This window comes from Rhinopithecus roxellana, chromosome 10, assembly GCF_007565055.1.
Source record: "Rhinopithecus roxellana isolate Shanxi Qingling chromosome 10, ASM756505v1, whole genome shotgun sequence".
NCBI lineage: Eukaryota > Metazoa > Chordata > Mammalia > Primates > Cercopithecidae > Rhinopithecus > Rhinopithecus roxellana.
This window is the reverse complement of record NC_044558.1, coordinates 103018325-103041756: the sequence shown is the minus strand read 5'-3', so window position 1 is coordinate 103041756 and position 23432 is coordinate 103018325. Positions and strand designations below refer to the sequence as shown.

Sequence of the window (23432 nt, the reverse complement as noted above, 5' to 3'; positions counted from 1 at the left end):
ACGTGTCAGACCACAGTGGCCAGCACCCTGGGCTGCTCAGCACAAGTTACTACAGCAGTGTGTCACCATGGTTGGCTCCCAGATGCCTGTGCTGGGAGCATGGAACCCTGGGCAGCTCTGGACGCTGCAAGGCCGAGTCAGTAGCCAAAGCCCAGATGCAGCCTCCACTGGGAGGTTCCAGGCCCCCAGCAGAGGCAGGGGCAGGCATGGGGAGTGGGGTGGGAGCCACCCAAGAGCTCAGCAGGGCGGCTTCCTTGACGTGTGCCCTGACCAAGGGGATTCAGCACATGCTCCAGTCGAGGAGGGCGCCCCCATTCTCATCCCCTTTGCTGTTGGACTGAGGTGGGACGTCCAGGGCTGCTGTTGCTTAGTTTTTACACTGGGAAGCTCCCAGGACTAGGACTGGCCCAGAAACCTGGACCCTGGGAGAAGCCTCTCATTGGATGACCACAGTAGACACCGGGAGGGCAGCTCTGTAGCCAAGGCCCCACGTTTCACCACGCACGAGGGTGCCACGTGCAGCCTGCACTGAAGCTTGCCTTGTGTGGGAATGTTGGGTTTATATCCCGACGAAGCGTGTGCTCATGTCTGGCGTGAGGTTTCTGGTCTGAGTGTGTCCCCATGAGCGTCCATCCTGCTTGTGGGATTTGACTTCTCATGCGTCACCTTGGCCTGTGGCTGGGGGACAAGCGAATATAACTCGAGGTGAGCCTCAGTCTCAGGAATGTTTCCACAGTCATTCTACTGAAGCAGGTATCTCCAGGCAGAGAAAGAACCACAGTTCCCTCCTATTTCTTTGAATATTATCATACAAGGCCGGGCGCGGTGGCTCAAGCCTGTAATCCCAGCACTTTGGGAGGCCGAGACGGGCGGATCACGAGGTCAGGAGATCGAGACCATCCTAACACGGTGAAACCCTGAGGTCAGGAGATCGAGACCATCCTGGCTAACACGGTGAAACCCCGTCTCTACTAAAAATACAAAAAAACTAGCCAGGCGCGGTGGCGGGCGCCTGTAGTCCCAGCTACTCAGGAGGCTGAGGCAGGAGAATGGCGGGTACCCGGGAGGCGGAGCTTGCAGTGAGCTGAGATCCGGCCACTGCACTCCAGCCCGGGGGACAGAGCAAGACTCCATCTCAAAAAAAAAAAAAAAAAAAAAAAAAAAAAATATTATCTTACAAGACTTTCAAAACAGAACCTCTTTACAGACAGTGGTCGGTGTTTCCAAGGCGTTTTCCACGTTCACAGTGAAAAGTTTCATGTTGTGAGTTGACTTTACACCCAGGAGGGGGACTGGTTACAAAGTAAAATGTTGTGAACTGCACAGCTGACTTCTTTGGTCTGTGACAATGCAAGCAACTCTGCCTAACACAGGCCTGGGGAAGGGTTTACCCACATTTCTCAGCATTTGTTCCAAAAGCAGGACAGCCCATGTGGGTCCCTCACGTGTCAGCGTGGGACTCTGGAGCGACCTTTCAGAAGGAAGATGGTCAACACATTTGTGTTGCTCTGAGAGCTAATTTTTTACTTACTTATTTTGAGAGAGTTTCGCTCTTGTTGCTCAGGCTGGAGTGCAATGGCATAATCTCAGCTCACCACAACCTCCACCTCTCAGGTTCAAGCCATTCTCCTGCCTCAGCTGTCCAAGTAGCTGGGATTATAGGCACCCGCCACCACACCCAGCTAATTTTGTATTTTTACAAAATACAAGACAAATAAAAGAGATGGGGTTTTCCCATGTTGATCAGGCTGGTCTGAACTCCTGACCTCAGATGATCCACCCATCCTGGCCTCCCAAAGTGCTGGAATTACAGGCGTGAGCCACCACGCCTGGCCGAGAGCTTCATTTTTAACATTAGCTCAAGGTTAATCCCCACAGCTCTCAGCCAAAAACATGACAGGTGCCACTGTGTCTGTCTGGGAGTACTTTTCATAGTTTTACTGAGGCTTCATTGCCAGCGGCCATCCTGACCTTCACCCCATGAAAGTGACAGGCCCTGAAGTCTCCGGTCTGGGCGTGTGCTTGAGCTCTGATGCCCAGGCTGCCTGGTGCAGAGACCACATGCTCAGGGAGGAAGGCTGTGTCCACTGGGGGACTCCTTTCCTCACACAGAGCATCAGTGATCAGCTCTGGAAGGAGGGTCAGGGTGGTGAGCGTGCAGTCCCTCTGGTCCTCTGGTGCAGTCCCTCCGGCCCTCCGAGCCCCGGCCTAGGCCGCCTTCTGCTTGCGCTCTTCCTGTGGAGGAAAGAGGATGGCTCAGCACCACACACTCCTTCCCCTCATTGTCTGCGGGACCCTGGGCTCTGCCCCGGAACGCTGAGGACTGGAAGCCCCGCGCAGCAGAAGCCCGGCCCTGGCTCTGCTGATAGCCCTCCCTGGGGCCATGCATTTCCACCACTGATGCCCGGGGGCTCCCTGTCCTTGAGCCAGAAGCTCAAGGACAACTTGTATGACCCTCCTTTCTCGTTTCCTCTTTTCTCCACGTGTGGAGAAACCCTCAGAGGGTTTCGTGCCAGACACTGGCCCTTACCTTGATGGACTCCTCCAGCTGGGACAGGGCCTCCTCGTACCGAGGAACCAGGGGCTGCAGCAGCTTGCTGGAGAGCTCGTGCCGCTGCAACTCAGGCGCCCCAGCTTCAGTCAGCATCTGGAGGAATCTCCTCTCCTGGAGGGAAGTCATGGTGGAAGGGGGTTCTTGGGCCAGCCCCTTGTCACCCTCACGCAACAGAAACTCCCAAGACCCTCACAGCCTCACCTGCACTTTCAGGAGGAGCGTGAAGGCCTGTCCAGTTTTCCCAGCACGGGCCGTCCTCCCAACCCTGGAATCAAACGCGGCTATCTCCAGATTGGCCCAAGCCTTCAGGGGTCTGACGGAACGACGGCTTCTCTCCACACCAACCCCACCCACACCAGGCGGGACGGTCCCACATACAACGCCCAGGAGCTCACAGTGTGGCTGCGCCAGCACTCACCGGTGCACGTAGGTTCTCAGGTACTGGGGGGCGTCATAGTTCACCACCAGCTCCACACCCTGCACATCGATGCCTCGGGCGGTGGCATCCGTGCTGATGAGCCTGCGGGGACACACAGCATTGTGGGCCTGCTGTGCCAGGAGCAGGGGCCGTGGCAGCACCGGCCCTGTGGCGGCAGCTCAGGCCTTTCTGGGAACTGGCTGCCATGGGTCCAGGCACAGGAAGCCGATGTGCAGAAGGAAGCACCCTTTAGAGAGGCCCAAGCTGACCCTGGAGTGGCACCCCCCCCTACAGAGGCCCGCCCTGCCCAGGACTCACAGGCACCCCCCCCCCCCCACAGAGGCCCTGCCCAGGACTCACAGGCACCACCCCCCCGACAGAGGCCCTACCCAGGACTCACAGGCACCCCCCCCCCCACAGAGGCCCTGCCCAGGACTCACAGGCACCCCCCCCCCCCCACAGAGGCCCTGCCCAGGACTCACAGGCACCACCCCCCCCACAGAGGCCCTACCCAGGACTCACAGGCACCCCCACCCCACAGAGGCCCGCCCCTGCCCAGGGACTCACAGCTGGATCTTCCCCTGTTCAAACTGCTTCAGGATCCTCCTCCTCTGGCCAGGCCCGTAGCGCGAGGAGAACTCAGCCACATCCACACCCCCGAAAGCCTGCACCAGCAGGAAGAGCCTAGGCAGAGAGAAGGCTGCAGCCACGTGATGCTGGGACCAGAGGCTGCCTCTGCCATCCCCACCCAGCTGGGGCCTCACCTGTGGGAGTTCTCTCGGGAGTTAGTGAAGCAGAGAACCCTCGAGAAGCCCATCTCTAGGACTAGGTGCAGGACAACCAGCGGCTTAGAGCTGAGGCTGCAGGGCACGTAGTGGTGCTACAGGGACAGCAGGGGGTGGGGATAGAGGTAGGGGTTGGTTAGGGGCCCCAGGCTCCTGGCACAACCCTCTGCCCAGCCGGTATCCCACTCACCCTGAGCCCAACAGGGAAGGCATACTTCCCCGAGTCCCCGTCCCCATCTGTATCTTCCAGGCCCCTGTGTGCCAGCCCTGTGGAGAAAAGCCGGGGCTGATGGAGGCCCAGCTGCTGCAGCTTTTCGGGGTTCTGGGTCAGAGTAGCCGAGAAGAGCAGCTTCTGCAGGGGCATCTGGGGACAGCAGGTACTGGAAGAGAAGGGGGTGTTGCTGGCACTGTGTCAGCAGCTGCCTCGAGACTCTAGGAAACGAGATTCTTCACACTACCCACTGTAGAGACTACCGTGGACCAGGGGCAAGGTGAGTCCAGCTCACAGGACAGAACGATGCGGTTCTGTGCACCAGAGCTCAAGCCAGCCTTGTCTCTCGGCACTAAGAAAGGAGAGCTGTACGCAGAGGCCTCTGCTCAGGGGAGGCCAGCACCTGGGCGTGCTGCTGGATACCTGGCGGCTGTCACAGCCTGGGCCTGTCTTCGCTGGAGCAAGGCACAGGGGTCTGCGGGGTCCTCACTCTGGAAGGCAGCCGCCACCACCCGTGGCAGCCAGGATTGATGCATGCTGTCAATCATCCGGTCAGCCTCGTCGATGACCTACAGGAGGCAGGGAGCCCAGGACTGGGTGGCGCGACCCTGAGCTCAAAGCCCAGGCCCCTGGGGTGGGGACTTACCAGGAAGCGGAGCTGCTGGAGGTTGAATCCTGGGGTCTGGTCGATGTGGTCCACCAGGCGGCCAGGGGTGGCTACCACGATGTCAGCCAAGCAGCGGTACCCATCAGCACTACAGACCAAAGGACGGCTCAAGAGAAGGAAGCTTTCTCAAGGGCTTCCGGACAGCAAGACGCTGCCTCACCCCATAGTCCTGACTCTACCCTACATGGGAAGGGGGCAGACGGGAGCTCCTCCTCTTCACGGGAACCAGGTGGTTAAACTTGGCGGCCCCTCCTCTGCTCCTATGGTGCCTTAGGCCACCGGCAGTGCTGAGCAAGGACACCTTGAAAACCCCACACCCTGACACAACCTACGTTTTCTGGACGAGGCTCTCCTGCTCCTTGGCCAGAGACTTCTGTCCCGTAATCAGGCAGACTCTCAGAGGTGTGGCATCTGTGTAGATGTTGAAAACTTTGCTCACCTGCAGGAGAAGTCTGTCACTGGCCTGGAGATAGCTAGTGTTCCCCCACTGCAGCAAAAAGGACCCCAGATCTAGTCTGGGTCACCCAGGGGCTGACTGCTGTGCACTCAGGTCTAGGGTCCGCGTACCTGCTGGGCCAGCTCCTTGGTGGGCAGCACGACCAGGGCACGGATGTGGCAGACCACTCTCGACAGCAGGGCCTGAGGAGGAAGGGGCTCCTGCGTCAGCAAGGCTATTACCTGCTCTCTGCACACCCGCTATAGATGAAGGGGACCCTCACACAGACCTGCACCACAGGAATGACGAAGGCCAGTGTCTTCCCACTGCCTGTCGGAGCAGAAACACAGAGGTCGCTAGGCCGGTAGCCGCCTCTGCCCACCAGAAACCCACAGGCCGCGCTCTCCAGGAGGGCGGGAATCACAGCTGCCTGGACTGGACGAAGAAAGGCGAGAGAGAAGTCATGTTTACGCCTGGGCCTGCCGCTTCCCTGCCTGTGACCTCTGGGCTGGGCTGCCGTGCTGGAGGCCTGAGAACCACTCCCCCGAGGAATGGCACCAGGGCCCAGAGGAACATCAGCCTCAGGAGACCCAAGTGGGAACCATGAGCTTGAGGGTGCTGAGACCACACTTGGCACCGATGTGGCAGGGACGCCTGACCCCGGCCACGCACAGCCTTCTGTGTGGGTGCCCAGGGAGGTGTTCTCTCAGCTGCTGGCCCGGGGCTGGGGCACCTGGAAAGTACGACGAGATGCCATGTGCCCGCAGCTGCTTCTGCAGGTCAGGGTGGACCTCAGGGACGTCCTCGATAGGAACCAGGTCTTCGTTGACGTTCTTTCTGACACAGCTGGGCTCAGCCAGCCACCTTGGCAGGAAAGGCTGGACCTGCCATCAAAAAGAGAGGCCAGGTGAGCAGCTTCCAGGCTCTCACACAGAACCAGCCCAGGGTGGCAGAGGCTGGGGGAGGGAGGCCGGGGAAACCTGTAGTCTCCAGCTCCTCCTCAGCCCCAGGATGCGCTTCCCATGCAGTCTTCACAGAAGTTAAACAGCAAAAGCGGACGCTACTTGCTGAGCAAACTCACCCGTAGTCTCCCATCAACCCACAGTGGCACCCACCCTCCCGCACCCAGGAGGCCCTGTGACCTGGCGCTCGCTTGCCCCAGCCACGCCGGCGTCCCTGCCTCGAGACCTCTGCATCCCCAACCCTCAACTTTGACCTGGCTTCACGTTTTCGCATCCCAGCTCGAAGAAAATCTTCTCCATCCGCCCTACCTAAGGTGCCCAAGCACTCTGCCAAACTTCTCGTTTTCTTCACCTGCCTCGTCAGAGATCTCTACCAAAAAACACCCGTGCTAAACAAAAACACCAACGGCCAGGGGCTTGCGGAATGGCCTCTGACTTGCTCCCGAGGCGGTGAGCGCACAGCAGGAGACCCCCCCGCCGCACGTTCACGCAAGCACATCCTGCAGGAGAACTAGCGCGACGGGAGGGCAGGGGCAAGCCTAGCAGAAAAAACGGGAGCTCCGCACATGCAGGATCCAGACCCCTAGGGGATGAAACTGCAGGCCTGGCAGCGAGGCGCGTCTGTGACCCAGGAGCATTCGCTCAACGATGCCTTCCGGGGCCACCGCCACACTTAAGAATCTGCGCAGCCTTCCCTCCCACGCCGACCACCCTTCCGACCGCCGCCGCTCACCTTCGGCGCCTTCCTCCTCCCGAACCCCCCCAGCACCAGGCCGGGGACCAGGGGTCCGACCGCCTCCTCCAGGGCCCGTCCGTCCCCGGCCGCCTCGGCGCTGGCGCTGCGCTCCCCCGGCGCCTCCTCGCTGCTCTCTGAGCTGGGCTCCCCAGGCGCATCCTCGCTGCTTTCTGCGAGACAGACACCCACCCGCCAGCGCGTCAGCACCGAGTCGCCGGAGCCCCGGAGGGAGCCCGCTCGCCCCGCGACCCACCTGCGCCCGCGTCCTCGCCGTCCGCCTTCCGTCGCTTTCCCTGCCGCGCCTCCGGGCTGCCCGACTCTGCGCCGTTCACCCGCCGCCGCCGCCGGGGCCGCCGTCGCCTCCTGGTCGCCGGCTCGGTCGGTGCAGCCGCCTCGGGCGGCGCGGGCTCCCGCAGCTGCTGCCGTTCGCGGGCCCGGCTCTGCAGCCGCTCGAGCAGCGCGCGGGCCTGGCCGTGGGCCCCGGCCTCCGCGCCCTCCGGTCCCCCCGCAGCTGCCGCCTCGGGGCCCTGGTACCGCGCGACGTAGAATAGCGACATGACCAGCGGCACGCCTGGGACTCGGGCTCGGCGCGCGGCGATGATGTCGGCGGCACGTCTGAGACTCGCGCCCGGCGCGAAAGATGGGGTTTGGGTACGGCGCGTAGAGATGACGTCAGGCTCTACGCGCAGTGGTGACGTCAAGGGAGCGCCGGCGGCTGGGTATTCGCGTTTTCCCGTGTTGGCGGCGGCATGGAGCGGGAGCCGGGCGCCGCGGGCGTTCGCCGGGCGCTGGGCCGCAGGCTGGAGGCGGTACTGGCGAGCCGCAGTGAGGCCAACGCCGTTTTCGACATTCTGGCCGTGCTGCAGGTGGGCCCGGCAGCGTCGCAGGGCCGGAGTCGCGGCCCGGGAGCGAGACTTGAATGGGGGTCTGCGGCGGCAGGGCCCTAGGAGGTTCAGAGACGGCGTTGGAGGGTCAGGGTGGGAGGCGTGTGGATCACGGGTCGGGGGTGACGGGGCTGGCGTCCCGAGGGGGAAGGGAACAGGGGTGGGGGGCGGCCGAGGCAGGGGCGAAGGTGACAGTTCCCGGCTGGGCACCCTGCCGCCGCCTCTCCTGCAGTCTGAGGACCAGGAGGAGATCCAGGAAGCAGTCCGCACGTGCAGCCGTCTTTTTGGGGCCTTGCTGGAGCGGGGAGAGCTGTTTGTGGGCCAGCTGCCTTCTGAGGAGATGGTCATGACAGGTGAGCCCTGGAGGGCCCCAGGGCTGCTCTTCTGTTTCCGTGGGTCGGAGGGAGGCTTTGTCACCATGGGATGAGCGCCCCCAACCCTGTCACAGACCGTGCAGGCTGGTGGGAGGACACACCAAGCCCCCGCGGAGGATGGATGCAGGGGTGACGTGGGTACTGTGTAGCTGGGTTTAGGTGAACACTGGACAAGGTACGACTTTTTGTCTGCACCCCTTTTGTAATTTCATGTTGATTGATCTTGACATGGTCACTTAAACTCGGAACTTCCTTTATGTCCCCATCCTGGGGACATCAGGTCTTGGAGTAAAGTGAGGAGATGTGGATCCTGCCCCTGGCAGCTTGCCTGAGGCAGTCCTGGGGTAGGAGCTGCTCTTCCTGTTTGCAGGGCTCAGGGAACCTGCCGGTCCCAGCACAGGTCTGGGGGCCATAGCGACCTGTTTCCACCTGTGGAGGCTGAGTAGAAGACAGTGGGAGGGTGGAGCCAGGCCTGAGACTTTGGGCGGGGCCCAAGGTGGCATATGTGGGCTGAGCCCCCTAACCTGTCTGCAGGGTGCCGGGGAGCCACATGGAAGTACAAGGTGTGGACGAGACACCGCTATCACTGACCACCCTAACCTGTCTGCAGGGTCCCGGGGAGCCGCACGGAAGTACAAGGTGTGGATGAGACATCGCTATCACAGCTGCGGCAACCGCTTGGGAGAGCTTCTGGGCCACCCGTCCTTTCAGGTCAAGGTGGGTCATTGGGCCGGACTCATCCGTGTCCATCCCCTGCACCTCCACTCCCAGGCTATCTACAGATCAGAGGTCTAGGGCTCCCACAATTGTTCAGGGAAAGCTGCTTCCTTTCTTTGGCTCATGGAAGTGCCACCTTGTGGGTGTTCAGCCCCGTTTACAAACATGGCTATCGAGTCCTGTACTGAATATTGAAGAGGCAGAACCCGTGTTCACCTCCAGCGGCATCAACGGGCATCCCTGTTTGCGTAGAGCACACACATCAAGCCTCGGGCCAGTCCACAGATGTGTTTGCTCCGCCCACACTGTGGTCTGCAGCCATGGGAATGCATTACGAGCTTTTTTAAAATCTATGTTGAGAAATAACTGACGCACAGTTTACCGTTTAAAATTGACAAGTTGGCCGGGCGCGGTGGCTCAAGCCTGTAATCCCAGCACTTTGGGAGGCCGAGACGGGCGGATCACGAGGTCAGGAGATCGAGACCATCCTGGCTAACACGGTGAAACCCCGTCTCTACTAAAAATACAAAAAAAAACTAGCCGGGTGAGGTGGTGGGCGCCTGTAGTCCCAGCTACTCGGGAGGCTGAGGCAGGAGAATGGCGTAAACCCGGGAGGCGGAGCTTGCAGTGAGCTGAGATCCGGCCACTGCACTCCAGCCGGGGCGACAGAGCAAGACTCCGTCTCAAAAAATAAAAATAAAAAAAAATAAATAAAATTGACAAGTTAGCATTTGTTATTGTGTTGACATTTGTGCAGTGGTTACCACTATCCCAGAACATCTTTTTCGCCCCAAAAAGAAATCCTGTACCAGTCAACATCGCTGCCATGTCCCACCCCATTCCACACCAACCCCCAGGCACCCACTCATTTAGTTTCTGGGTCAGTGGGTTTGCTTTCTCTAGACGCTCATCATAAGGGGGATCATGTGGTATGTGGCTTCCACTCATCAGTGTGTCCGAGGCTGGTTCCTCCCTGGAGCTGAGCAGCGTCCCGTCGTGCAGCACACGCCGGTCAGCTGCTCGTGTGTTGCTGGGCATTTGGGTCGTTTCCACCTGTGGCTGTTAAGAATGGCGGACTGTGAACATTCATGTACACACTTTTGTGTGAACATGTTTGTTTTGTTTGAATGTGCCTCTAGTGGAATTACAGGGCCACGTGGCAGTTCTGTGTCTAAGGTTCTAAGGAACTGCAAGACTGTTTTCCACAGCAGTTGTGCCATCTTACACTCCCACTGCCAGAGTATGAGCGTTCCATACTCCACGTCTTTGCCAACGCATCTGTCTCTAGTTATAGTCGAGTTGCAGATTTCTAAAAGCTGGGGAGATGCCACGTGAAAATAACCAGCGTCCCGCTTCTCACAAAGAAATAATCAGTTCTGTCAACACTGGGGTCTAAGTTTGTTCATGGCTGTAATTGGCTGGAGGGAGAGTCAGGGACAGCTCTGAGACAGGCGCCTGCTCCTGTCGTCCCACACGTGGCTCTTTTGCTCTGTGGTGTCATCTGCCTGGGCCCTGAAAGTACTGAGTTTGCCACCCTGAGATGAGAGCTTCTGAACCTGGATCTGAGTTGGGCAGCATGCTGGCGTCACATCTGTGTTTTCACAGCTGTGCCCAAGGGTTATGGTGGCATTCCTGTGATACAGGTGATGAGAGAGCAGTCAGGTGGCCATAAAGCAGACCTGGGCTGTGTGCCTTTCCCCGGCCAGACTCTCGTGAGCACTGGATCTCTTTAACTCAAGATCTTGTCATGCCCGTGTCGTGGGTGGGACACGGAAGCCCGGAGTGCCATCTGGTGGCGTGTGGAACAAGAGAAGGCCAGGACGCCCTTTTCTCAGCTCTGGGCCTGGTTGTGAGGGGCTCCCTGACTGGGCTGAGCTCTGGGCCCATCTGTGGGGTGAGGGCATCACAGCCACCCTGCACTGCCCCCTTCCCAGGAGCTGGCCCTCAGTGCACTCATGAAGTTCGTGCAGCTGGAAGGAGCACATCCCCTGGAGAAGCCCAAGTGGGAGGGCAACTACCTGTTTCCCCGAGAGCTCTTCAAGGTAAGGGCCTTGCTGGGGCATCCCAGGGGGCCTGGCTGGCTGGCCAGAGCCCAGGGTGGCCCTGTAGTGGGGGCGGGGCCTGCTGAGCTGAGCCTGGCTGTTGGCTGGAACCCTTCTGTGGCTCCTGTGCGTGTGGGGTGCCTCTCATGGCCCACCCAACCAGGAGGAGTCTGAGTAGGGGGGCTTGGTGGGGCGGGGCTGCCTGCCTGGGCCATGCTGGCCTGTGCTGGGCCAGGCAGGGCTGCTCACTGGTCCTTGCCCCCAGTTGGTGGTGGGAGGCCTGCTTTCTCCTGAGGAGGACCAGAGCCTGCTCCTGTCCCAGTTCCGGGAGTACCTGGACTACGACGACACCCGCTACCACACCATGCAGGCGGCCGTGGAGGCCGTGGCCCGGGTCACTGGCCAGCACCCCGAGGTGAGTGACGGGGCCTGTCAGCAGCATCATGGTGGTGCCTCCCGGGAAGGCAGGGGCCGGGGGGTGGCATCCAGGCGCTCAGGCACTCAGGTCCGGCTCCGCAGGTGCCCCTGGCCTTCTGGAACAACACCTTCACGCTGCTGTCTGCCGTGAGCCTGCCCCGCCAGGAGCCCAGCGTCTCCAGCTTCTATGTGAAGCGCACGGGTGAGGGTACTGAGGGCCAGGGGCGGACAGGGCTGGGCCTTGGTCTGCCTCCCCCGCGGGTCAGGTGACCTTTGTCCCCGCTTTCCCTGCAGAGCTGTGGGACACCTGGAAGGTTGCTCACCTGAAGGTGAGTGGCCTCCGGAGAGCCGGGCACCCTCCCGGGCTTGCAGGGTGCGTGTGGGGTGTGTGTGAGACCCCGTGCAGGCTGCCGCCTTCCTCACAAGAGGAAGTTCCCAGGGTACAGGTGGCAGCTCGCACGGCCACCGGGTCACTCAAAGAAGTGTGGGAGGTGGCAAGGCCTGTGAACTCGGGGTCCTCCTTTGGGTCAGAGGCCACCACCGCCTCTCGGAGTCTGAAGCCTCTGGTGCCATCCGTGGGCCCTGCGGGCTGTGTTGGGCGCAGCCCCCTCTTGGCCCTCGTCTTGCCACAGCTTCCTTCCTGGCTGTTCTGAGACCCCAGCCTTGAGGGCCAGGTGCTCCTGACTTGAATGGTGACAGGAAGAGGGAGGGCGGGGTCAGAAGAGTGGAGAGCGGGCTTGCGTTGGCTTCAGTGTGCCCTGGCAGCTGCTTGGGCTCTGGGTCTGGGGTCGGGAGGGCAGCAAGTACAGTCTGGACCCTGTTGCAGGAACACAGGAAAGCTTTCCAGACTATGTGGCTCAGCTTCCTCAAGCACAAGGTAGGGGCCAGGCTGGTTGGTGAGGGCGGGGGCAGCACCCGGGTCTCCCCAAGGACGGAGGCCTCACCCTGACCTGCCGGCCCTTGCCCAGCTGCCCCTCAGCCTCTACAAGAAGGTGCTGCTGATCGCGCACGACACCATCCTGCCGCAGCTGGCCCAGCCCACGCTCATGATCGACTTCCTCACCCGCGCTTGTGACCTCGGTGAGTGCGGCCGCCTGGTTCACACCACACCCCAACCCCCCTCAGGTGAGTGCGGCCGCCTGGTTCACACCACACCCCAACCCCCCTCGGTGAGTGCGGCCGCCTGGTTCACACCACACCCCAACCTCCCTCGGTGAGTGCGGCCGCCTCACTCACACACTGCCGCCTCACTCACGCCGGGAGCAGCGCCTCCCATATCCCCAACCCCCTAACCCCCACCCCGTAGCACCTCTTCCCCAACCCTGCAGCCTCCACCCCCCACTCCCCTGCCCTGCATGTGGTCTCCAGCTTTGTGTCCGTGGGCGCTGTGGGAGGGGACAACAGGGGCAGGGCCACACTCCACAACTTAATCTCAGCGTGGGCAGGGAGTGGGGTGGGGTGGGAGCGAGGTCACTGCAGCTCCGGCGTGTGTCTGTCTGTCTGCAGGTGGGGCCCTCAGCCTCTTGGCCTTGAACGGGCTGTTCATCTTGATTCACAAACACAACCTGTGAGTGTCTCCAGGGGTGCAGATCTTCCCCGTCCGCCCAGCCCTGGTTACCTGTCCCCTTCCCACCCTGCCCCACGGGGTCCCCACTCTTCTCACAGGCCGTGGCATTGGAGCCCCTGGGCAGGAGGAAGGGGTGCCAAGTGACACCCTGGCCTTGGAGGCCTCAGTTCCTGGGCCCTGCTCCATCCACTGCTGCTTCCCCGCCGGCCCACAGGGAGTACCCCGACTTCTACCGGAAGCTCTACGGCCTCCTGGACCCTTCCGTCTTTCACGTCAAGTACCGGGCCCGTTTCTTCCACCTGGCTGACCTCTTCCTGTCCTCTTCGTGAGTACCACAGCACCTGCTTCTGCCTGCTCTGTGCTTCTGCAGCCTGGGGCCAGGGGAGGGTGGTGGGGGCTAGCGGTCCAGGCCCTGTCTCACAACCACTGCCCTGCACAGCCACCTCCCTGCCTACTTGGTGGCCGCCTTCGCCAAGCGCCTGGCCCGCCTGGCCCTGACGGCTCCCCCCGAGGCCCTGCTCATGGTCCTGCCTTTCATCTGTAACCTGCTGCGCCGGCACCCCGCCTGCCGGGTCCTCATGCACCGCCCACACGGCCCTGGTGAGTCGCGGGGCTCTCGGAGGCCGGGCCAGACCTGTGGCAGGGGTGCCTGGTGCCCTGGAGAGGCGGACAGCAAATGAGGGTCCGCATCTCATTCCTAGAGCTGGACGCCGACCCCTACGACCCTGGAGAGAAGGACCCAGCCCAGAGCCGGGCCTTGGAGAGCTCCCTGTGGGAGCTTCAGGTGAGGGTGCTGCTGCCACGCCCTGGGGCCTCCCGAGCCATCCTTTGGCCCCTCAGAAAGCCCAGCTCCCCATGCCACCTCCTGCATAGCCTCGTGCTACGTCCCCCACTGGCCACTGGCCACCAGGGTTTGTGGGTGCTTGGTGCTTGGCCTTCTTCCATGGCTCTGCCCCCACCCCACCCACTCTGGTTAGGAGCATAGGGAGGTGGTGGCTGGGGGCACAGGGTGGGGGCCTGGGGCAGCTGCCCCTTGACAGCCCTGCTGCCCCAGGCCCTCCAGCGCCACTACCATCCTGAGGTGTCCAAAGCCGCCAGCGTCATCAACCAGGCCCTGTCCGTGCCCGAGGTCAGCATTGCGCCGCTACTGGAGCTCACAGCCTATGAGGTATGGGACTGGGGCCGGGGTGCAAGGGCCTGGGCCCCAGGACGCTGAGCCAAGCCTGAGAGCCACTGTCCTTTGTCCTTTGCAGATCTTTGAGCGGGACCTGAAGAAGAAGGGGTCCGAGCCGGTGCCGCTGGAGTTTATCCCAGCCCAGGGTCTGCTGGGACGGCCAGGCGACCTTTGTGCCCAGCACTTCACACTCAGCTGACACGGGCCCACCTGTAAATAAATGATTTTGCAGGAGAGCGGCTCGGAGTGTGGACAGGGGCGGCTGGATGCCTCTGCCAGGCCGAGGGCCTCGCATCCACCTGAGCCCACCAGGCACATGGCAAAGCGAGGCCCCTGCCTCCTCCACAGCCTGGGACGGCATGGTGGGGAACCTGAGGCGTGGTCTTTCCCAGGGCCTCTGGCCCACCAGTGTCACAGGTCACCCAGCCTCCCTCACTCCCCGGGCCCCAGTGACCTCACTGTTGCAGAGCTCGGGGCCTCTGCTGACGTTACACTCCAGACACCTGGGAGGGAGCTGGGGGGCGGTTCTCTCTGCCTGGGTCAGTTGTGGCGGGAGGTATGTGTGGTGGTATGTACAGGTATGATGTGTGTGGGAGTGAGGGGGGTGTTGGTGTGAGTGGGGGGTCCGAGTGACTTGGGGGACTTTGGTTGTGAGTAGGGGGTGTTTGTGTGAATGGGGGGGTTGGTGTCAGTGGGGAATGACGTGAGTCGGGGGTTCCCACCCTGACTGTGTCCTGCTGATCCTGCCTTTGTTCTGGGAGTCCCGTGAGGCCCCGAGTGGATGCTGCGTAGAGTTACAGGCAGTGCCTGGGCGCCTCTGGAGTTTCCCCCCATTGGGAAGCCCTGGTCCAGCTGCAGCGGAGTTTTCCCGCCGTGGGAGGCCCTGGCCCAGCTGCAGCGGAGTTTCCCGCCGTGGGAGGCCCTGGCCCAGCTGCAGCGGAGTTTTCCCGCCGTGGGGGGCCCTGGCCCAGCTGCAGCGGAGTTTCCCGCCGTGGGGGGCCCTGGCCCAGCTGCAGCGGAGTTTCCCGCCGTGGGGGGCCCTGGCCCAGCTGCAGCGGAGTTTCCCGCCGTGGGGGGCCCTGGCCCAGCTGCAGCGGAGTTTTCCCGCCGGGGGGGCCCTGGCCCAGCTGCAGGGTCCGCGGGGGGGGGCCCTGGCCCAGCTGCAGCGGAGTTTTCCCGCCGTGGGGGGCCCTGGCCCAGCTGCAGCGGAGTTTTCCGCCGTGGGGGGCCCTGGCCCAGCTGCAGCGGAGTTTTCCCGCCGTGGGGGGCCCTGGCCCAGCTGCAGCTGAGTTTCCCGCCGTGGGGGGCCCTGGCCCAGCGGGGCTGCAGCGAGAGTTTTCCCGCCGTGGGGGGCCCTGGCCCAGCTGCAGCGAAGTTTTCCCGCCGTGGGGGGCCCGGCCAAGCTGCAGCGGAGTTTCCCGCCGTGGGGGGGCCCTGGCCCAGCTGCATCGAGTTTTCCCGCCGTGGTGGGCCCTGGCCCAGCTGCCAGCGGAGGTTTCCCGCCGTGGGGGGCCCTGGCCCAGCTGCAGCGGAGTTTTCCCGCCGTGGGGGGCCCTGGCCCAGCTGCAGCGGAGTTTTCCCGCCGTGGGGGGGCCCTGCCCAGCTGCAGCGGAGTTTTCCGCCGTGGGGGGCCCTGGCCAGCTGCAGCGGAGTTTTCCCGCCGTGGGGGGCCCTGGCCCAGCTGCAGCGGAGTTTTCCCGCCGTGGGGGCCCTGGCCCAGCTGCAGCGGAGTTTTCCCGCCGTGGGGGGCCCTGGCCCAGCTGCAGCGGAGTTTTCCCGCCGTGGGGGGCCCTGGCCCAGCTGCAGCGGAGTTTTCCCGCCGTGGGGGGCCCTGGCCCAGCTGCAGCGGAGTTTTCCCGCCGTGGGGGGCCCTGGCCCAGCTGCAGCGGAGTTTTCCCGCCGTGGGGGGCCCTGGCCCAGCTGCAGCGGAGTTTTCCCGCCGTGGGGGGCCCTGGCCCAGCTGCAGCGGAGTTTTCCCGCCGTGGGGGGCCCTGGCCCAGCTGCAGCGGAGTTTTCCCGCCGTGGGGGGGCCCTGGCCCAGCTGCAGCGGAGTTTTCCCGCCGTGGGGGCCCTGGCCCAGCTGCAGCGGAGTTTTCCCCGCCGTGGGGGGCCCTGGCCCAGCTGCAGCGGAGTTTCCCGCCGTGGGGGGCCCTGGCCCAGCTGCATCGGAGTTTCCCGCCGTGGGGGGCCCTGGCCCAGCTGCAGCACAGCCTTGTTATTGGGGTGTTTCTATTCAGGGGACCCAATTTTTACCAAACCAGGTTTTCTGTCTACATGGAGACCCCCAATTTCCTTTTCACACTTTGCTTATTCGAGGACAGAGAGTGGCACAGGGCACTGGAACGGAGCTTGGTGGGCATGGACGTGGCTGGGGAGGGTGGGGAGTGCCTCGGCTCCCACTTGAGGGGGCACCCTGCTGGCCCAGCATTGGCTGGGAACCCTCCGTGTGCCCAGCGGGGGTTTGGGGAGCAGAGTGATGGTGGAGATGGTGCCCTTGCTCCCAGCATCCCCTGGCTGTTTCCCTCTGCCGCAGCGGGCTCCTCAAGTGAACCGGCTCCTGCCCCAGGGGCTTCGTACCAGCCGCAGCTGTGGCCTCTGCTGCATTTCCCTGCGTTGCCCTGGTTTGGACACCCCTTCCCCACCACCGGGAGGCCTTCCCTGGTACCCTGTGTGTAGTCGTCCTGCACGGGGACCCCTCCTTCCCCACTCTTCACAGACTGTCCTGCCCGAGCTCCTCAGCACTCAGGCTATAGCACGGCAGACAGGGCCCAGCCTCTTGCTGTGCCCTGGGCAGCCTGTTACACCGGTATGCTTCCCTCCCCACCTTCCCAGGGCTCCTGGGGCCGGGCTGGGCCATAGGCACTGGTGTCCTGAGCCTGTGCGGCCACCAGAGGCCGCTGCAGCCTTGCCTGGGCCTGTGGCGCTCACCAAGCTGCCCTGCCAGGTTCACCTTGCCAGGCTCTGCAGCCTTTCCCACTTGGACTCGGCCAGGGCCTCCCTCCTGACATCATGGAGGGTTTGTGCTGGGCTGTTAGGCCCATCTTGGACGACGGGCGAGGCCAGGAAGAGAGCCGGCTGCAGGAGTGAAAGCACCTTGCTGGAGGCACACTCCAGGCTTACTCTGCTGTGGGCTGAGCTGGGGCCCCCAGAAGATGCACTGAAGTCCTAGCCCACAGGGCCTGGGAGTGGGATGTTATCCGGAGATGGGGTCGTTACAGAGGTCATTACAGAGGTCATCAAGGCTCGGATCCTGTACGGTGGGGTCCGTGTAGCTGGGGGACAACCTGGACACAGGCCGGAGGAGGGAGAGCATCGTGGGAAGGGGATAGGGGATGGTGGCGTCTGCAGGCTAAGGAGAGCCAGGAGGAACCTTTGCTGCCAACACCAGGACCTGGGACTTCAGCCTCTAGAACGGGGCACGATGTCGCTGTCCAGGCCGCCCTGTCTGTGCTTGTTGACAGGAGCCTGAGCTGACAGATGAACTGAGCTGAGGTTCCCGGACTGTCACCCCGACTGTCCACACCCCAGCTGTGACGTACCCATCCTCCGGGCTCCCCGCAGGCTCTCCGGTCAGCACAGGCGTGTTCTGCTGGTGGTGACAAGTCACATGGCTTCAGTGGAAGGGACTCCGCTGGGGGGCCGCAGCTAACCTCAGGCACAACTGGGCCTTCACCCAGAGTCACCCACAGCCGGGCTCTGCACCTCAGCTCCGAGGTGGCACCACGGATCCTGCTCTTGAAGGAGGTGGTGTCAGCCTGGCTCTGCCTGGCCTCACTGCTGTGCAGAGCACCCCAAGGATGGATGGGAACTGGGAGATGTAGGGACTAGCAGGAGGCTGGATCCCCACACTGATCTCTGTGGGGGCCAGGCAGGTGACAGGTGGCATGGGCCGGGCCTGGGTGCGAGGGAGCGGGGGGATGGAAGCCCGGCCTGCTGAACGGGAGCAGGTGTGTGGGGGCTCCAGGACACGGAGGAGGCTCTGGCGCAGGCCTTCTGGCCACCTTGTGTCCTTGGCCTGCTAGTCTGTGGCGTTCCTGACCTCGGTGCACCCAGGCCTGTCCAGGAGGGCTGTCGTGTTGCCTGACCCAGCCGACCATCTGTAGACGGGGCCCTGCAGGGCCGAGTGGAGCTGAGTGGCCCTGGAGGAGCCAGGCCAGGGCCTCTGGGCTCACCTGCTGGGCGACGCTCTGTGGAGAATTGAGGAGGCTCCAAAAGGGGCCTGAGTGGCCGGGACAACCTCTGACTCGAGGGTGAGAGGCCAGAGGGCCAGGCTGGCTATGAGGCTCCTGGCCCTGCTGGTTAGAGCTCTGACTGTGGCAGTTCTGGGACCACCCCAGACTCAACTGAACGTGCACGTCTGGGCACAGCAGGTCTATGCTGGGACCTGCATGTCCGGGAGCTACCGGGTGCTTGTCACTGCTGACCCAGGCTGGGCTGTCACCAGTGTCCTCCCTGGCGGCGCCCTGTGCTCCCCTCCGCCCCTCTGCCCCAGGCCTTCTGTGCCCTGCTTCTGTGAAGCAAGCAAACAGCAGCCCTGGCCTGGGCCTTTGCCCCGTGCCCTCCGCCCAGCGCAGCACCTCCCAGACAGCGGCTCCCTGTGCCTTCCCCTCCCTCCAGTCTGGGCTCGGTGGAGGGGAACTGCTGGGTTCCATTAGAGGGTCTTGCAGGATGGTGATCGGGAATATTTAGCAACAAGTCGGGATTGGGCCCCAGAGGCTGGTGGCTCCCATGCACCCAGCAGGCAGGAGCCCAAGGAGGTGGGGGCGGCCAGGCCACTTCCAGCCTTGTCACCCTGTAGGCAGCACCATGCCTCCTAGAGTCCCCTTGGGCAAGGGAGTGAAATAGTGATTTTCCTCTGCATAAACCAACAGCCTTTTCCCTAATTAAAACAGGGCTTCAGTTTTATTTATAATTTTTAAATGACAAAGACAACATGAACCTAACGGTCAACATTCAAATGAAAGCTCAGCGCACAGAGAAGCTGTGAGGAGTCCCGGCCGTTCCCCCAAACGGCCCTTCCTGTTTGGCCTCAGCCTCAGTTCAAAGCTTTGTTGTGTATTTTTCTTTTTTCTTTTTGACACACAAACTGTTTATTCCTTCTGAGCTTCAGTATTCTCATCACAAGGGTATGCAGAATGGGTCACGCCTCAGGCGTGCGAGGGGCAGTGGGCTGTGGGTTCTTGGCCACGCCCTCGGGCATCTCCTGCCCCCCCCTTCACTGTGTCCAAAATGGAACCTCAGCCCAGCCTTCTCGTCTGCACCAGAGCCGGACTCCCGTTACCCTGGGAAGCGCTCGGTCCCCCAGCGCGGAGCCCCCATCTGCCAGCACCACAAACGTGCCACTGGGGATGCCACTGCCTCCTGGCTCGAGTTTGAGCTTTTTAAAACCACTTCAAAAAATTCTGTATAAACAAAAACATTTTAAATGTAAGGATGAGTGCCCCATTGGCAGCATTTGGGGCATACTGAGTTTGGAAACTTGAGGTGAAACTCATTCAGTTCACCGGTTTTTCTTTTCTTTTTGGTGCTGGGTGAGGGGCAGCCCAGGCATTTCCTCCCGTTTGCCCTGGGTGGCCCCTGTGGTGATGAGTCACTCTGCCTCCTGCTCCTGCAGCTGGCACCCGCCATGGTCCTGGTTCCAAAGACCACCTGGTCCCTGGGCTGAGGACGCCGACGCCGCCTCGCCTTCCCCTCCCCAGATGAAATCCCTAGCCCAGTCTTGAGGCCTAACCCGACTGGAACGCCCACCTCCCTTCCCTACACCATCCGGCCTCCCAGAGTGCAGGTACAGGCCTGGACCGCCGGGACCCTGAGCTGATGGAGATTCTGTTTTTCCCTCCACAGGAGGACAGGCGCAGAGCACCTGGAAGGCCGCGTCCCTCCCTGCTGGTGGGTGTGCCCGGGACCTACATCCACGTGCTTCCAGCCGGCGCATTCCTCAGAGTCAGCTGGGTTTGGATTCCGTGGTCAGAGGGGCTCTGTGTCCGGCAGCTTCCATGTACCCGTCTTCGGTCCTCCGGTCCCTGTGTTCCCCGCGGGAGCCGGGCATGAACAGGGACCTCCTTCACCGCCCGAGGTCCCCTCTCACTGGCTGGCAGCCCCCATCCCTGAGAGCACGGGCACGTCCAGTCCCCTGTGCTGTGGAGGAGTGCGTGCCCTCCAAGATCCAGGTGCTGCCCACCGGGCGGTGTTAGGAGTGCCTTGTCCTCAAGGGCGCCAGTCCTTGTTAATGGGATTCAGGCCTTTGTAAAAGTGGCTTCTTCACTTGGTGCTGAGCCAGCTGCTCTCTGGCCTTTGGCCTCCCGCCAGGTTGGGCGCAGTCAGGAGGCCCTTGCTAGAGGCTGGTGCCTCTTCCCAGCGTGCAGAAGCGGAGAGAAGACAGTGGCACTTCGTAGAGGTTACCTGCTCTCGGGTAACCTGTAACAGTGGTGCGGACGGACTGAGATACCTTTGGTTCCAGAATCTTAGAGAAATTCCAGAGCCCTTCAATCACCTATGAGGTCAATACTCAGCCAGCACCTGTGTGTGTCCCCGGCGGGTCCCCTTCCAGGTCCTCGCTGCGCACGGAGAACAGCGCCGCACAAATGGGGTCTCTCTCCCCCTGTACTTCCCCCGCTCCCTCACTGTCTCCGTCTCTCCCTCTCCTCCTGACCCTGATTCTGGGTCTCCCTCCAGGAAATGAATGTGGCTGCCCGACAGTCAAGTCACAGCTACATCCGTAATGAGGGACGTCCGACAAGCTGTGGAGTGCGTGTTCCGGCAATAAAGGACACTGGAGCTTTTAACTGGCATTTAGGAAATCAGCTGCGGAGAATCAGCGGTCAGCCCGTGTGTTTCGTGAGCATCCGTCGTGCTGGGAGCTGTGGCGAAGGCCCTGGCCGTAAGCGATTCCTGCTCGACAGTGAGGAGCGCGTCTGTTCCCTGGAGTGCCTGGGTCTCCCCCACTGGGGCCAGCAGCCCATGGTGAAGGCCATGCCGGTCTCCAACAGCACGGGCTCCACTCCTGGCTGGGAGGGTGGCACGGCCCCAGGCCGCAGTTGTCCCATCTACAGAGTGTGCTGCCAGGGGCTGTGTCTACTCAGAAAATGACTTCGAAACGTAGTGGTGTGGAACTGCAGCAGCACTGATTTTGCTTGTGAATCTGCAGTGTGGACTTGGTGGGGACGGCTTGCCTCTGCTGCAGGCGGCAGGAGGTGGAGTTGGGTGTTGGGGACTGGAGTCATTAGAGCTCACCACACGCCATGACACACACCACTACACAGACACACTACACACACCACTACACGCACACGCCACTACACACACCACACGCACCACTACACACACCACTACACACTGCTACACTCACTTCATGCACACACCAGTACACACACACCACTATACACACTACACTCACACACCACTATACACACACCACTACACACACCACTACACACACTACACTCGCACACCACACACACACACTACTACATTCACGACACGCGCACATCAGTACACACACCACTACATGCACACAGTACTACACACACACCACTACACACCACTATACACATACCACTTCTCACACACACACCAGTACACGCGCACACCACTACACTCACACACTACACACCACTACATACACACACACTACACACACACCACTACAGTCACGACACGCACACATCAGTACACGCACACATCACTACATACACCTACTACACACACACCACTACACACCACTACACACATACCACTTCTCACACACCACTACACACACACATCACTGCACACACACATGCATACACCCAGGCCCTGGGCCCCACCTGCCTCAGCGCTCTCCCTGCAGGTGTGACTCAGTGGCCCCTGAAACGCGTCTGCCCCTTCCTGGTCTTCCCTGATGTTCTCCACCAGCTTTGCTGCTCAGGGTGCCAACGGGGACCCCTCATCTCGCAGCCTTCATGGGGTGGGGTTCACTCCATGTCCCCATCCTAGCCCCCAGCACTGACGAGTGGACCTTATTTGGAAATAGGGTCTTTGCGGATGTAATTAAAGAACCAGTTGAGATTATCCTGCGTTCAGGCTGGGCCCTCAGTCCGGTGGCTGGTGTCCTAGTCAGAGGCGTGAAAAGGAAGGCAGAGGCCGGAATGATCCATCGGCTCTGAGGGTACAGCGGGGGTGTCTGGGAGCTGGAAAAGGCAGGAACGGGTCCTCCCTAGGTTTCTGAGTTCCCTGGCCTGCCCACTCAGCTCCTCCCCACTCAGCTCCTCCCCATTCAGCTCCTCCCCATTCAGCTCCTCCTCCCTTAGCTCCTCCTCCCTCAGCTCCTCCTCTCTCAGCTCCTCCCCACTCAACTCCTCCTCAATCAGCTCCTCCTCCCTCAGCTCCTCCCCACTCCGCTCCTCCCCACTCTGCTCCTCCCCATTCAGCTCCTCCTCCCTCAGCTCCTCCTCCCTCAGCTCCTCCTCTCTCGGCTCCTCCCCATTCAGTTCCTCCTCTCTCAGCTCCTCCTCCGTCAGCTCCTCCTCCGTCAGCTCCTCCCCACTCAGCTCTTCCCCACTCCGCTCCATTCAGCTTCTCCTCCCTCAGCTCCTCCCTACTCCGCTCCTCTCCCTCAGCTCCTCCTCAGCTCCTCCCCTCAGCTCCTCCTCACTCAGTTCCTCCCCACTCAGCTCTTCCCCACTCAGCTCCTCCTCAGCTCCTCCTCACTCAGTTCCTCCTCACTCAGCTCCTCCCTCAGCTCCTCCCCACTCAGCTTCTCCCCACTCAGCTCCTCCTCAGCTCCTCCCCCCTCAGCTCCTCCCCACTCAGCTTCTCCCCACTCAGCTCCTCCTCAGCTCCTCCTCACTCAGCTCCTCCTCCCTCAGCTCCTCCCCACTCAGCTCCTCCCCCCTCAGCTCCTCCCCACTCAGCTTCTCCCCCCTCAGCTCCTCCCCACTCAGCTTCTCCCCACTCAGCTCCTCCTCACTCAGTTCCTCCTCACTCAGCTCCTCCTCCCTCAGCTCCTCCTCCCTCGGCTTCTCCTCACTCGGCTTCTCCCCACTCAGCTCCTCCTCCCTCATCTCCTCCCTCAGCTCCTCCCCATTCAGCTCCTCCTCACTCAGCTCCTCCCCACTCAGCTCCTGCTCACTCAGCTCCTCCTCACTCAGCTCCTCCTCCCTCAGCTCCTCCCCACTCAGCTCCTCCCCCCTCAGCTCCTCCCCACTCAGCTTCTCCCCACTCAGCTCCTCCTCACTCAGTTCCTCCTCACTCAGCTCCTCCTCCCTTGGCTTCTCCTCACTCGGCTTCTCCCCACTCAGCTTCTCCCCACTCAGCTCCTCCTCCCTCATCTCCTCCTCCCTCAGCTCCTCCCCATTCAGCTCCTCCTCACTCAGCTCCTCCCCACTCAGCTCCTGCTCACTCAGCTCCTCCTCCCTCAGCTCCTCCCCACTCAGCTCCTCTTCCTTCAACTCCTCCCCACTCAGCTCCTCCTCACAGCTCCTCCCCATTCAGTTCCTCCTCCCTCAGCT

At 62.0% G+C, this 23432-nt stretch overlaps 3 protein-coding genes across 4 annotated transcripts in view; 2 read left to right on the top strand and 1 right to left on the bottom strand.

Moving 5' to 3' along the window:
* Positions 1 to 2978, top strand: part of LOC104674322 (putative EP400-like protein) — a 60924-nt gene extending 57946 nt beyond the window's left edge. Inside the window, exon 15 of the mRNA XM_030939908.1 lies at positions 2768 to 2978. The gene's annotated coding sequence lies outside the window, so the exon portion shown is untranslated. The remainder of the gene's footprint in view (positions 1 to 2767) is intronic.
* DDX51 (DEAD-box helicase 51) lies at positions 1916 to 7392 on the bottom strand. Its single transcript, XM_030939907.1, has 15 exons — positions 7023 to 7392; positions 6767 to 6939; positions 5805 to 5955; positions 5361 to 5506; positions 5203 to 5274; positions 4968 to 5074; positions 4615 to 4723; positions 4392 to 4537; positions 3948 to 4137; positions 3737 to 3852; positions 3540 to 3656; positions 2973 to 3074; positions 2756 to 2819; positions 2531 to 2665; positions 1916 to 2235 (listed from the first exon to the last, which is right to left on the bottom strand). The coding sequence occupies exons 1-15, from the start codon at positions 7324 to 7326 to the stop codon at positions 2209 to 2211; spliced, it is 1959 nt and encodes a 652-aa protein (XP_030795767.1). The 5' UTR covers positions 7327 to 7392; the 3' UTR covers positions 1916 to 2208.
* Positions 7310 to 14190, top strand: NOC4L (nucleolar complex associated 4 homolog). 2 transcript variants are annotated; one of them, XM_010378571.2, is made up of 15 exons: positions 7310 to 7635; positions 7886 to 8006; positions 8638 to 8744; positions 10679 to 10786; positions 11052 to 11201; positions 11306 to 11405; positions 11498 to 11532; positions 12030 to 12080; positions 12172 to 12283; positions 12710 to 12770; positions 12985 to 13095; positions 13210 to 13370; positions 13472 to 13554; positions 13825 to 13938; positions 14024 to 14166. In XM_010378571.2, the coding sequence occupies exons 1-15, from the start codon at positions 7519 to 7521 to the stop codon at positions 14141 to 14143; spliced, it is 1551 nt and encodes a 516-aa protein (XP_010376873.2). In that variant the 5' UTR covers positions 7310 to 7518; the 3' UTR covers positions 14144 to 14166. The 2 variants fall into 2 exon arrangements, with proteins under 2 accessions (XP_010376873.2, XP_030795772.1); XM_030939912.1 differs by lacking the exons at positions 7310 to 7635; positions 7886 to 8006 and adding an exon at positions 8034 to 8371 and having other exon boundaries at positions 14024 to 14190.
* Positions 14191 to 23432: the final 9242 nt, after the last annotated feature.

What these genes read in the sequence shown, in the direction of transcription:
- DDX51 (XM_030939907.1), bottom strand. Translation starts at nt 7,326, where the DNA reads ATGTCGCTATTCTACGTCGCGCGGTACCAGGGCCCCGAGGCGGCAGCT. An exon ending in CGGCGAGGACGCGGGCGCAG is followed by an intron (nt 6,940 to 7,022) that starts GTGGGTCGCGGG and finishes TCTGTCTCGCAG; the next exon opens with AAAGCAGCGAGGATGCGCCT. An exon ending in CTGAGAACCTACGTGCACCG is followed by an intron (nt 2,820 to 2,972) that starts GTGAGTGCTGGC and finishes GTTTGATTCCAG; the next exon opens with GGTTGGGAGGACGGCCCGTG.
- NOC4L (XM_010378571.2), top strand. Translation starts at nt 7,519, where the DNA reads ATGGAGCGGGAGCCGGGCGCCGCGGGCGTTCGCCGGGCGCTGGGCCGC. An exon ending in GACCTCTTCCTGTCCTCTTC is followed by an intron (nt 13,096 to 13,209) that starts GTGAGTACCACA and finishes TGCCCTGCACAG; the next exon opens with CCACCTCCCTGCCTACTTGG. An exon ending in GCTCCCTGTGGGAGCTTCAG is followed by an intron (nt 13,555 to 13,824) that starts GTGAGGGTGCTG and finishes CTGCTGCCCCAG; the next exon opens with GCCCTCCAGCGCCACTACCA.